At 37.8% G+C, this 14,445-nt stretch overlaps 2 protein-coding genes across 6 annotated transcripts; both read left to right on the top strand.

The window, feature by feature from the left end:
• Nucleotides 1-1,078: 1,078 nt before the first annotated feature.
• Nucleotides 1,079-7,750, top strand: hhatla (hedgehog acyltransferase like, a). 5 transcript variants are annotated; one of them, XM_067453077.1, is made up of 13 exons: nucleotides 1,079-1,377; nucleotides 3,102-3,214; nucleotides 3,966-4,033; nucleotides 4,129-4,242; nucleotides 4,480-4,500; nucleotides 4,710-4,904; nucleotides 5,104-5,313; nucleotides 5,491-5,662; nucleotides 5,825-5,969; nucleotides 6,066-6,101; nucleotides 6,227-6,428; nucleotides 6,978-7,122; nucleotides 7,270-7,750. In XM_067453077.1, exons 2-13 carry the CDS (start codon nucleotides 3,109-3,111, stop codon nucleotides 7,410-7,412), a joined length of 1,557 nt encoding a protein of 518 aa, XP_067309178.1. In that variant the 5' UTR covers nucleotides 1,079-1,377; nucleotides 3,102-3,108; the 3' UTR covers nucleotides 7,413-7,750. The 5 variants fall into 5 exon arrangements, with proteins under 5 accessions (XP_067309178.1, XP_067309175.1, XP_067309179.1 ...); XM_067453074.1 differs by having other exon boundaries at nucleotides 4,477-4,500; XM_067453076.1 differs by lacking the exon at nucleotides 1,079-1,377 and adding an exon at nucleotides 2,624-2,824 and having other exon boundaries at nucleotides 4,477-4,500.
• Nucleotides 7,751-9,925: 2,175 nt separating this feature from the next.
• Nucleotides 9,926-14,428, top strand: klhl40a (kelch-like family member 40a). Its single transcript, XM_067453849.1, has 6 exons — nucleotides 9,926-11,514; nucleotides 11,833-11,993; nucleotides 13,539-13,646; nucleotides 13,739-13,924; nucleotides 14,021-14,170; nucleotides 14,290-14,428. Exons 1-6 carry the CDS (start codon nucleotides 10,399-10,401, stop codon nucleotides 14,399-14,401), a joined length of 1,833 nt encoding a protein of 610 aa, XP_067309950.1. The 5' UTR covers nucleotides 9,926-10,398; the 3' UTR covers nucleotides 14,402-14,428.
• The last annotated feature ends 17 nt before the right edge of the window (nucleotides 14,429-14,445 follow it).

Here is a 14,445-nt window from a genome sequence, read left to right as displayed (position 1 = left end):
ATGTTTTGAATTATAGTTATATTGGTTTTTATATTATTTAGGTAGGCCTATAAACTGATTAACCTATTGTTTATATATATATATATATATATATATATATATATATATATATATATATATATATATATATATATATATATATATATATATATATATATATATATATATATATATAAACAATAGGTTTCACCACAACAACAACTCTTTGTTTAACTAATTTTCAAATGGTTTGTCAACAAAATTTAAAGAAAAATACTATATAGGGTTCTAATCAAAATATGGTTTTATGTTACAAAACAGGGCATTGATTTCATACATGTCCACTGAGAACATGGCTGCATGTTTAACAGGCATTTTGGGAGACATAATAAAAAATAAATATAGGGAAAGAAATTATAGGCTATTCCTAAAATTATATTATTATGAAAATTGCCAATTATTACTCCCATTATTTTTTCATTACATGCTGTCCCAAAAACAAATGAATATGCAAATTATCACACTGTATTAAACTAACCCATTTATGGCAATTTTACCCACATATTGGATGAAGTAAAATGGGATATAAATCGAGAATCATCTTTGCACAAAGTTTGGTTTAAAAATCCTGAAACCTAAAAATTGATTGATGAATGAAGAAAAAAATCACATTGTTTTTATACAGGTGATTTCATGTAATTACATTTTTTTTAAACAACTAGTCCTGATGTCAAGCAGTGGACAGAGCATAACACATAAATATAGTAGGATATTATTTTTTTATTTATTTCAACTACAACAACAACAACAACAACAAAAAAGATTTCCACTTGTTTCTTAATAAACAAGAAGCATATACAGGACATACATCACAAAACTATAAATTGCCAGTGCAAAATGTGGGCTTAAAATTCTTGTATTCGTTTCTTTTGCTTGTAGCCCACAGTTGAAAAAATATATAATACCAAAGTAATGTCATTAATTATGAAGCTAGTAATGGTTCATCTTCACTGGATGATCTCAAATGACTGCTGTGCAACAGTACAGTATCATCTCATGGAACACAGCAAAAAAGTATTCCTCCCGTCCATCATGCACCTGCATCATATAGCGCTGCATGGTTCTTGAATTTGTGCGCCTTTTTGATGGACAGTTCTGGTGCCACCCCTCTGCGGTTCCAGTCCGGATTATAAATACACTTTCTACACCCCCTCCCGCAACATCCACAACAGCTACTGCTGCCTCTCAGTGCTCCATCGGCACTGGGAAACCGGGACGGATGTATTAGGAGCAGCCCCTATTACTCACCCCCCTTTTCTTTTCTTTTTTTTTCTCCAATTTTGTGGGGGTTGACATCTGTCTTCGTACATCTGAAAGGCCGTGAAAGACAGATACGAGGTTAGTATTGAGCAAGTGCACTTCGTTTTGAATTACTGTACTTACTGTACACGGTGTTGTAAACAGACAGAGTCCCACGGACCATAAGTGAGGTGAGGCGTGGGCGTTCTGAGCTGGGCAGCATCATAAAATGATTTTAGATCTTGCTTTAGGTCTATTTTAATTAGTCAACACAAATACACTAATTTTAATTGAACAGGTACAAGCATGACTTGTAGTTAATTGAATGTTAAGATGAAAGAAAAGTGACTGCCCAGGGCGCTCGTGGGAGCGCAGTCCATGGTTTTTCATGCTCCTGAATGATCTCCTGATGTGTGGGAGATCGCATTGCGCTGCAGCTGCCGCACTGTACCATGAGCAACTGCTCAGGCTAAAATAGGAAGAGGTTGTAGGCTACGGCGCAGCTGACTGTGCTCTTTCTGAGGAGCCGTGAAATAAGGCACTCCCATTTAAGTCACTGACTTACAGTCTTGTTTTCTGAGAATTAGACTGCAGGTGTCAACTAAAGTGCGAATGCTTTTGTTGTTTAATTCGTTTTAGTTTTGTTATTGATTCCCTAGGCGGAGGCACCGGTTTTGTAGGCTAATGCGTAAAAGGATATGCATCCTAGGCTATATACTATTTTTGATGAACATGTATGGACTTTTACTAATAAACTAATAAATGTAGCCTAGTGTCTTTCCAGCAAAATAGCAGCTTTTGCATTTACTTTTATTATTGCACTTGGCAGAGTAAACTTACAGGGTTTACAGTTTACAGTAGACACAGTAAAAACATTATGTTGATATTTCAAGCCAAGGTAACGAATAAACTACGAGTGCTAAAACGAGCGCGAAAATGTAGGCTATTAAGATATATTATGAGAAAGGACCGGCAAGTTCATGCTTTTGTTGTAGGCTATACCATTTACAGTAATGTTTTGAAGCATTAGGCTACACATCACTGCTCAAATTGGATTTTGAAAACTAGTTCTGCAATTAAAATTATAAGGTTGTCGGACCCCGAAAGGAAATGCCATGTTTCTCGACAACGTCACTGTAGCTGTTTTAGTGAATTATTAAATAAATAAAAATTGTAAAAAAAATATTTAATTGAATAAAAACGGTGATATTTTTATTCCTAGCACTTTATTATAATTATCTTCTGACTCTTAAATCTTTTTTTACTCCAACTGCAAAATGTGCAACCTCATTAATATTAATAAATACGTAACACGAATCCCCTGTGATTGGACAGATATTTGCCCGCGGATGTCATTAGGTAAACATTTCTCCGCCTTCTCCTTTGCTTCATAGAATAGTTTAATATTCTTACAGTTTTACTTCTATCCTTAGCACTAAACTCTAGATACGTTTTCTATATACGAAAAGTATTTAAATAGTGTCCATTTGACCTGGTTGTAAAATACACGAAAGAAGAGAAAGATCAGTGGAAATCTGAGGAGTGCGTGAGTGACGTTTGACCTGTAACGTTAACGGCCGTTAGTGAGTATGACAGCGAAGCTAATAAAAATACTGTGTAATACAGAAAAATACTAACAAAATAAGATTCTAAATCATAATTAATAATTGGTTAATGAACATTTCACATGACAAACAATAAAAACAACATTAACAAACGTGTGGAGGTACGTCAGTAACCTGATCTATTTTCTGCAGTGGCCTGTAACTTAGATCATTTTAATGTGATTGTATTGAGATTTTAATGGTAAGACTTCTCTTCAGGTTAACCATGGGGATCAAGTCAGCCCTTCCCAAGATTGAGCTGTACATGTACACTGCTGTCCTCTCTCTTGCACTCTTATGGGCAGGCAGCTGGATCATTGAGGCCTCCAGTGGTACACTTTATTTTTATCTCTTGCTTTTTCTTACTACATTACGATCACAGAATTATATTCATGTCTATCATAGATGTCCTACAACACCATGAGTAAAGGTGCATTTTCTCTTGTTCTTTGTAAATTAGAGCACTATATATAGTATTCATGTTTCTGTGCGGGCAAACCAGCCACAATGTCCACATGTCCTGCCACAACCTTTTTAAACATCACATATTGATTATGTGTACTTTTCAGCACATAAACAGAAACATCGTTTTAGATTGGGGTCAAAATGTTCCAGTCCTACATAGAAACCTCCAACAACCCCTGACTCTCAAATAATATCTGTTATGCAATTTGTATTATCATTGTAATTCATGTTACAAAGATGTGTCAGATTTCACAGGACCATCTCATAATCTCAAAATATATTTCAGAGTCTGGATTATCACAGAGAAGCCTCTGATTATACAGACTGGCAAATGTACCTTATGTAATGCTATTAAGGTTTTGCTCTGGAGGCAGGAGCTCACCCTATTTAATGTTGAATCATGTGAATATGTTGTTCATTTTATTTATTTCTACAATACATTGAATACATGGTTAGCTCTCTACAAAGACTGCATGCATACACAATAAATATTGTAATTTTATAGCAATGAAACAAAGATTAAACGTCCTTCTTAATATAAAATGGAAAATACATTTAATTTTTTTAGCCTGAAATGCACCTTGCTGCTTTTGTTAATCTTTTCTCTTTTATTTCAAGAGCATGTAAACAGGAAGGCATTTAGGGAGAATGTGAAACCAGGATGGCACTACTTTGGCCGAAAAATGGCAAGTATTATATTATGACTGTTATTACCGTACAAAAACAATTTGTATTAAATCATATTTAAGCTTTCTGTGACTGACATCCTCTGTCTCTTCAGGATGCGTCAGATTTTGAATGGGTTATGTGGTTTACCACTTTCCGCAATCATATCCTGTTTGCCCTCTCTGGTCACGTGATCTTTGCTAAGATCTGCTCGATGTTGTCCCCAAAGGTATTGTATGTGGTTATGCATCCTGTGCACAATGATTTAAGAATAATAGTATTTGTTGTGCTAGTTTTTTATAGGTGTTCTGCAAATGTTGCATGATTTTATATGCCAACAGAGTCAACTATTAACCAAAAATAGTAAAATAAAAAAAGATTTTTGATATTAACAATGCATGTGTGAAACAATCTAATCTGAATGTTGTGTGAAATGTTACATGTATTTTGTCTGCTGTCAAAGAAGACTGGTATAGATCCATTCAAGGTAATATGAAAGTACTTCTTTTCTTTGACCATACTAACTGACCAACTAATATTAGCACTGCTACAACTCCAGCACATACTGTCATTTCTAACATTTAGAAACAGTAGCTGCTTAAACGTCTTTTAAAACCCCTATTCAATATTGTTGCATGTGACAGCTGGATTACATAAATGTGTTTTTTCACAAGGAAGTTTCTTCCTAACCCACAGAACAGATCTTTGATCTACATGGTGTATGGATCTCTAGCTGTCCTGATTACTATGGGATGGACATACATCTCCCTCATCCTGTCTCACTGCATCATCCTCTACAGTGTGGCCCTTGTCAAAAGGAAGTGGCTCTGCTTTGTGGCTGGACTTACCAGCCTGGCAACTTTTAAGATGGAGCCATTTAACACTTGGCAGGTGAGAAAGTCTATAGTTTTTGTATCATCTTTTATAATGATACAAAAATAAAATTTTACAATTTAGAAAAAAAAAGTTAAACCCAACTAACTGGCCAAATGGAGCATATATGCAAATGGGTGCAGTTCAGGTGTCTATACCAGCATGTGAAAAACCATTAAGTTCGGTCTTTTTGATGTTCTGATAATGTTTAATGCAGGAAGGCTTTGCGACTGGCTCTTTTGATCTGCAAGACGTCTTGTTCTACGGAGGCTGTGGCTTCTCCATTATGCGCTGTATGAGCTTTGCTCTAGAGAACTGTGAAAAGAAAGACGGTAACTACAGTTTCATGGATCTGATCAAGTACAACTTCTACCTCCCCTTCTTCTTCTTTGGACCTGTCATGACCTTTGATCGTTTCCATGAGCAGGTGAGTCCTGTACATCAAGAATCTGATAGCTTCTTAATATAGTTCTCAAGAAAACAATAAATTGAAAGGTCTGGGAAATTGTTTATATAAAACACAATCTATATAATAGAATACATAAATGTAATTGTGTGTCACTCTGGTTAAGTATGACTGTAACGATCCCTCTGATATTCTCAGGCTAACAACCCTAACTTGACTCGTAAAGAAAGAGAGATGTGGAACATCACCATTCATGCTTTGGTGCACCTTGGGGCTATTTTGGTGGTGGATGTCTTTTTCCATTTCTTGTACATTTTGACCATCCCTAATGATTTGAAGCTTTTGAAGCAACTGTCTGACTGGTCTCTGGGTCAGTTTAATCAAATTATTTCATTTTAGTAAATGATGTTTATAAAAAAACACAGTGGATGTTTAGAAATTATGTTACAAGTAGTTTCTAATTATTTGTAAGTACAATCAATTTCAGTTTTCAGTTTACTATCACTACAATATTGATTGTATTGTGTTTCAGCTGGCTTGGCATACTCTAATCTGGTATATGACTGGGTAAAAGCAGCCGTCATGTTTGGTGTCATTAACACGGTATCTAGACTGGACCATCTTGACCCCCCTCAGCCTCCTAAATGCATCACGATGCTCTATGTCTTCGCTGAAACGTAAGAACTGTCGTTAACAGACAAGTAATGGAGAATGTTTTTAGTCTGTGTAACCAGATCACATGTTAACAGTTTCTTCTGACATTGACTTTTCAGACACTTTGACAGAGGTATCAATGACTGGCTATGCAAGTGAGCAAATAATCAATCACATATGTGTATCATCATGTCATTTTAAAATATATATAGCTATATCAATCATAAACTCAGGAAAAATATTCATTTTTACAACATATATCTTCTATTCTCTGTTTAAGATATGTCTATGACCATATTGGAGAAAACCATGATGCTATCTTCAAGGAGCTTCTTGCAACCATCTGCACCTTTGCTGTCACAACTCTGTGGCTCGGACCTTGTGAACTGGTTTACATCTGGTCTTTCTTTAACTGCTTTGGCCTAAACTTTGAGCTGTGGGTGGCAAAGCTCTTTTCTCTGCCACCGTTTTCCACCATTGAGGTAAGATCACAAAGACATCCACTGAACAAACAGTGTAATTTAGCCTGATGGATTCGAGCATGTGGGTTTTTAATAATTTTTTCTAAAATGATTATCTTTATATTACATCATGACTGAATAGCATTACATTTCACTAATATGATGCTGACATATAACAGCACACACATTATTTACTACACATTATTTATCCGAGTTGCTAACTCCTTAAGTTCCAAATCGTAGACTGCACTCTACACTATCTAATCTGTTGGCTGTTCCTCAAACCCACTTAAAAACAATGACAACAGATTTTTCTTCTTATGCTGCTATTAGAACTCTCTTTCTCTTGAACTTAGGGAACCTTATACTTTTGGGATTCTTAAAGCTCAACTTAAAAAAAATTGTTTTTTTATCTTTCTTATCATTGTATTATGTATTGGTTATCTTGTGTAAAGTGCTTTGATAAACTGCTTTTAAAGGTGCTATATAAAATACAGTTTATTATTAATGAAAATAACAGCATTTGCTTACTCTGAGTTCAGCAAGAATGTAATATTAATATTTTTCCAGCGGAATCTTATATCTGAGGCAATGTCACGTCGAATCAGGGGCTTGTTCAACGCCGTTAACTTCTGGCAGATTGTCCTGTACAATGTCTTGGCACTGAACAGTCTGGATTTTGCTCAGCTGGTTGCTAAGAGGCTGCTTCTTAAAGGTAATTGTTATGCTTTATGGCATTATATAATGAAAACTAAAACAAAATGTGTCTCTGTGTATGTAAAAATGTTGCAAAAAAAGTTCAGAGGAAGAGAAAAAAAGAGTGTGTACATGGAGAATAATAGGACCCTTGTGATTCCCTCAGGCTTCCCCTTGTCCACTCTCTCGGTGCTGTTTGTGACCTACTGTGGCGTGCAGCTGATCAAGGAGAGAGAGCGAAAGCAGGCTCTACTAGATGATCCAGAACCAGTGCCGCCCCCCCAGATGGGCAAACAGAAGGCAGAGTAAAGGACAGAGAGGTCACTGAATCCGATCCAGCTCTTGAGGCCCTTCTTGTTAATTCTGCCCCTGAGCTTTCATGCCAGACCGATGCAGTGCCGTCACTATGGTCACTGCTTTGCACAAGCCTGTTTTAAAAACACAAGATGTTTTTAACTGTGAATAGTTCTGAAGTGCACTTGCTGTAGCCAAATGCAACCTGTTCTCTAACATAATCTTGCACAGACAAACCAAGTGCATTTTTTATTTATATTTTCAGTGGTTATAGCTTTTTAAAGGATGGGTTTGCCAAATATTTTATGAATAAGTAATATATTGAACAATAAAAAGAAAATGTACAATGTTTTCAGGGTTGTCATTTGTTTCAGTCTTTCTTAATATTTAATATGTTTACAGCCATGTTATTATAGTATTTTTTTTAGACATTGTTAGTTTTTTATTCATATTTTAAATTAATGTTTTATTATATCTTCTGTCTCAATTTTAAAGTTGTGTGTTAACTACAAGTCGTGCGTTTTGGTAATTTTTTCATTGTTTTTTAATGTCTATATGTTTTTTTTAATTTTATTTAAGTTTTAGCTTTAGTACATCAAGATAAACAAATGTAAATGAGAATGTTGCCTTGGCAACTTGCTGAAAAGTTTATATATGTACAACTATATATATATAGATAGATAGATAGATAGATAGATAGATAGATAGATAGATAGATAGATAGATAGATAGATAGATAGATAGATAGATAGATAGATAGAAAGATAGATAGATAGATAGATAGATAGATAGATAGATAGATAGATAGATAGATAGATAGATATAGTAACATTTATTTTAAGTACCATTTTTATGTTTTTATTTCTAGTTTTAGATTACTATGAAAACCAGGGTTTGCAGCCATTATTATGACACAAAACATACGTGTTAGGAGCTAAATGAGCTTGTATTTTATTTTACATGGTTCTGAAAGGCTTATACAATAGTCATGATGGGGCATTTCAATCACACAGAACTTAGTCACTTTTCAAAGTTAAACTTTGTGCAGTCACATTTTTTGTTACTCATGTCACACTCCAGCAGATGATACGGTGTGAACACATTTCCCTATTAGGCTTTGTCCTACATCGAGCTTTGAGTGGCACACTGGAGATTTGAGTTGATTAATAGGTCTAAATATACACTGATGAATACTGTAGGTCTGCTATGCTGTTATCAGCACACAATTACATATCCCAGTTTTCGTTCTCCCTTTGGACCTCCCTTTTGTCACCTTACATGGGTTATTAGCACAGAATTAACATTTCGCTTGTCTTCATATACACTAAATAAATGTGCTTTATTGGCATCTAAAGGTTCATTAGAATCCAAAAATGGTTCGTTACTGTGAAACCCCCCTTTTGACACCTTTATGGTTAAGGGGCACTGGGAAGATGAATCTGTATTTAAACTGGGTCATTGATGTAGTAGAAATGTGAAATTATTTTTGAATTTGGTGCTTTCTAGACTGAGATAAGACAGAAAATGATTTTTTTCCCCATGGGGATAAAAGAGAACAATTCCCAGAATGCTTCGCTATGAGGCCACTCCCAAAGCCACCGCTGCTGGATTACTGGAGGGATCTCTTTCCCCACCATGTTAATTTTCACAAAATCAGTTCAGTTAGAGAACAGACACTACAATTAAAAACTGACCGTGTCTGTTCAATATAATGTGATTTACCCGCTGAGGGAGTGTCACAGCACAAACGCAGCAGGAGTCAGATTACATTCATCATCGTGATGAATGAGCTGAATGAGCTCTCGTGATGAGAGCTGAGGTAAACGTGGCCGCGCTCGCGGAATATATATTCACAGCGCAGTCTGGCACGTTTTCAGTTCATGCCTTTGAAAGCTTAACTTTTAATAGGAATTAATTTGAGATTTTGAAACACTTACTTTGCTCTGCCGGCCGCCGTTTACATGAATGCCAGCAGCTGCGAGCTGAGCTGTGAGTGTGATCTCCCATCCCCACCATGCATGGGTTAAAAACATGCGGAAATAGCTCCCTCTGCTGACTGTAGTCTTTAGCCTCTGGCCAAAAATTGCTTTTATTAAATATTTATAAAATGACCAGAAAAATGCTTGTGACCAGTAAAACTGTAAACAAGCTGTGGCCTAGTGGTTAATGCATGAGCTCAAACATTAAGCCATGGCAGTCCTGTAAGTGACACATGTTTAAATCCAGCTCTTGTCATTTCAGCATTCCTCTTCTCCCTGCCATTTCCACTTCGTTCCATTTGGAAAAAAATTACAAAGCACTACAGTAACATCATAAATTATGTTGTAACTATTACAAATAAAGTGCTATTGTGCTCATAAGGACGTTGAAGTCTAGCCTGGGACATGTTCTTTCCTGTCACTTTTCTACTGTTCTTTGAAAATAATAAAACCAATTATAAATGTTGCAAATTTAAATATTGGCATTGCTAGTTTCTCTCAATTGATGCTATATATATATATATATATATATATATATATATATATATATGATGTATAAGCCCATGACCCTAAGTAACTCCACTAGAGGGGTGGACATTATCTCTCAAAGCAACAGGTAGACAAATCTGGTCTGATTTCCATCTTTTGTTTCTCTCTGTAACTCTTCTTTTCAACTTTTACATTTTCACATCTTGTGGCAATATACTGCCCTTTTGCGTAAGATCTTATGTAGTCCCTTAGTAGTCCCAGTGAGCAACATGTCAGCTGTTGGCATGATCTGTTTGGCAGGGGGGAGGGAGGGACAGGTTGAATTTCAGGACCTAAGTGTGGTTCATTTGCGAATTTCTATATATAGATGGACAGACAGAAACAGCTGAAGAAGGAGGCCACACAAAAGCAGCACATCCTCCGCCATTTCTCTTTTAGAGTAACAGTGTTAATACAGTCAGTTCAGTTCTGCAGTGGGAGAGGAATAGGACATCCCTCCCTCCTACTGACATATCACATCAAACCATAACAAGATGGCTTCCATGTCAGTGGACCCAGTGACAGAGCCGCGGATGTACCAGCAAACGCTCCTACAAGATGGGCTCTGTGATCTCCTAGATGCTAACAAGTTTGTGGACTGTGTTCTGAAGATCAGAGACAAAGAGTTTCCTTGCCATCGGCTAGTACTAGCCGCTAGCAGCCCTTACTTCAAAGCCATGTTCCTGTCAGACCTAGAAGAGAGCAAAAATCGGGAAATTGTTCTAAAAGACATCGAACCTGGGATCATGGAAATGATCCTGAGGTACATATACACCTCGGATATCAACCTAACTGAGCAGAACGTCCAAGACATTTTTATGGCAGCCAACATGTACCAGATTCCATCAATCTTCAGTGTGTGTGTGACGTATCTGCAGCAGAAGCTAGTTCTCAGTAACTGTCTGGCCATCTTTAGACTGGGACTGTTGCTAGACTGTCCACGTTTGGCCATGGAGGCACGGGACTTCATCTGCGACCGGTATCCCCTCATCATTCGGGACCAAGACTTCCATCAGCTGGGTCCCAGCGAGTTGGCGGCTATCATCACATGTGACTCTCTGAATGTGGAACGAGAAGAGTCAGTGTTTGAATCTCTCATGGACTGGGTGGAGTATGACATAAATGAGAGACTGAAAGACCTCCCGGAACTTCTACACTGCGTACGTTTCCGTCTTATGCCCACAAGTTACTTTAAAGAGAAAGTCGAGGGTCACAAACTGATCAAGATGAATCAGGAGCTCAAGAAGGAGCTCCAGCTTATCAAGGATGCACAGAAAGGACTGCTACATAGGGTCAAAAGGTCATCGCACAGAAAGGAAGGAGCAACGGCGGATTATGAAGACGAGGATGAAGAGGGTTTGCTGCCGGGCATCCTAAATGACAACCCACGTTTTGGAATGTTTCAAACAGACCTTATATTGATGATTAGTGACGCAGGAACAGTGGCGTATGACGTTGGTGCAAACGAGTGCTATATGGCGTCTACATCCACCGAGATACCCAAGAACCACTGCAGTCTTGTCACAAAGGAAAACCAGATTTTTGTCGCTGGAGGTCTGATGTACAGTGAGGAGAACAAAGAACAGCCGTTCAGTTCCTACTTTCTTCAGGTAACACACAGGCATGTTTTACAAATGTTGCTTAATGTATTTCCATTACAAATCAATGACTCAAAGCATCACGAATCTCTGGTTCCAAAAAAACATTTGTGAGAATGACCCTCAGGGTCTATTTTGCTTCAGAACAGCTGTTAAAGCTTTGTACGTCATGTGTCATGTTTTTAATAATGCCTACATGATATTTTCCTCATGTATTTCCATTTTCAATGAAACTTCTGAAGGGATTTTGTTGAAGGAATCAAACACTTATACTCGTTTCAGAAAGGAACAGTATTTTTGGATTATTCTGAGCTCTTCTTTATCCCCCAGTTTGATCCCATGAGCTCTGAATGGCTGGGGATGCCCTCACTACCAAACCCCCGCTGTCTATTCGGTCTGGCTGAGGCTGAGAACTCCATCTATGTAGTGGGAGGAAAAGAGCTGAAGGAAGGAGAACGTGCACTAGATTCGGTTATGATCTACGACAGACAGTGAGTACAATCAGGAGATTTTGCAACAAGCTGCTGACTAATCAGGTATTGAAGGCAACATTTGCGCACAAAGGTATATCCCGAAACTGATTTCAGACAGTTTCATAGCTGAGGCAGCATAACAGCCTAATGGTCTATGACAAAACAGAGATAGCTTTGGTTATCAAATATTTAATTAGTACAATATTAATGTCTCTCTAGAAAAAAAGTTGGTCAAAAACACAAACTGACCACAAACTGCAACTTTCAAATGACATTTTCAAACGCATGGGATTGTGAGATATCATAGGCAGCATCTATGTAGACTTCAAAATTGAAGGTAGAGAGGATGTGACATGGTCATAGAATTCTGTGTCTTGCCTTTCTAGCTCTGCAACATACAAAAAAAATCATCAAGATTTCAGAAATGATTTCAATAAAGCCATTAAGGTGCTCTTATTTGCTGTGCCATTTAATATTTTATATATATACACTCACCTAAAGGATTATTAGGAACACCATACTAATACTGTGTTTGACCCCCTTTCGCCTTCAGAACTGCCTTAATTCTACGTGGCATTGATTCAACAAGGTGCTGAAAGCATTCTTTAGAAATATTGGCCCATATTGATAGGATAGCATCTTGCAGTTGATGGAGATGATTTGTGGGATGCGCATCCTGGGCATGAAGCTCCCGTTCCACCACGTCCCAAAGATGCTCTATTGGGTTGAGATCTAGTGACTGTGGGGCAATTTTAGTAAAGTGAACTCATTGTCATGTTCAAGAAACCAATTTGAAATGATTCGAGCTTTGTGGCATAGTGCATTATTCTGCTGGAAGTAGCCATCAGAGGATGTGTATATGGTGCTCATAAAGGGATGGACACAGTCAGAAACAATGCTCAGGTAGGCCGTGGCATTTAAACGATGCCCAATTGGCACTAAGGGGCCTAAAGTGTGCCAAGAAAACATCCCCCACACCATTACACCACCACCACCAGCCTTCACAGTGGTAAGAAGGTATGCTGAATCAATGTTCTCATTCTGTTTACGCCAAATTCTGACTCTACCATCTAAATGTCTCAACAGAAAACCGAGACTCATCAGACCAGGCAATATTTTTACAGTCTTACTCAAATTGTGAGCTTGCAAATTGTAGCCTCTTTTTCCTATTTGTAGTGGAGATGAGTGGTACCCGGTGGGGTCTTCTGCTGTTGTAGCCCATCCGCCTCAAGGTTGTGTGTGTTGTGGCTTCACAAATGCTTTGTTGCATACCTCGGTTGTAACAAGTGGTTATTTCAGTCAAAGTTGCTCTTCTATCAGCTTGAATCAGTCGGCCCATTCTCCTCTGACCTCTAGCATCAACAAGGCATTTTCGCCCATATGTATATATATATATATATATATATATATATATATATACTCTGTTATGTGTATACCTCACAGTCATGTTCTTCATGTGTATCCTCATTAAGCCAGTCCTAGTAATAGCCCCTGGTCAATAGGATGTTGTTTGATATGACTGAATGCGGATTTGTTTTCATTGACAATTTCATTATTACACAGGTCATTCAAATGGGGAGAGTCGGACCCTCTTCCGTATGCAGTTTATGGACATGGAATCGTTTCAAACGAAGGGCTGGTCTATGTTATTGGTGGAAAAACTGAGAGCAAGTGAGTGAAGAACCAGATTTACAAACACATATTGTAATGCCAGGTTGTCCTCAGTTTTTTATAACCACATGACTTGAAATGTGATCATTTAGGAAATGCCTGAGGCGAGTATGTGTCTATGACCCAACTAAGTTTGAATGGAAGGATCTGGCACCCATGAAAACTGCCCGCTCACTGTTCGGCGCTGCTGTTTACAAAAACAAAATTTATGTGGTGACTGGAGTCACCGATAACGGTCTGACTAGCAGTGTGGAGGTCTACGATATCGCCAACAACTCGTACGTATCGCTCTTTCATCATATTGTGTGTACATTACAAGCTCATGAGACACTAAATTAGGTGGAAAGTTTCTCACTTGTGTGTCTCCTGCATAGCTGGTCGGAGTTTGTGGAGTTCCCTCAGGAGAGGAGCTCTCTTAACCTGATCGAACTGGGCGGGTGCTTGTATGCTGTGGGGGGTTTTGCTATGATGCCCAAAGAGACCACCGAAAAACTGGAGCCCACTGAAATGAACGACATATGGAAGTGAGTATTTAGGTTAAACTCAAACTGGTTTAATGAGATTTACTGAGTTAAGGAAACCTGGTCATATATTTGAAAGTAAATTTGAGACATGAGGTTTGAACTTGTGATTTGCCTGACAGGTTTGATGAGGAGGAGAACTGCTGGAACGGGATCCTGAGGGAGATCCGTTACGCTGCAGGGGCCACAGTGCTTGGGGCGCGGTTAAACACCTTGAGACTCACAAAGATGTGATGTACAGTAGTCATCTATAGACAAAATACACAAAACAATGCCAC

This window comes from Pseudorasbora parva, chromosome 9 (assembly GCF_024679245.1).
Source record: "Pseudorasbora parva isolate DD20220531a chromosome 9, ASM2467924v1, whole genome shotgun sequence".
Classification (NCBI taxonomy): Eukaryota; Metazoa; Chordata; class Actinopteri; order Cypriniformes; family Gobionidae; genus Pseudorasbora; species Pseudorasbora parva.
This window is presented reverse-complemented; position numbering and strand designations above follow the sequence as displayed.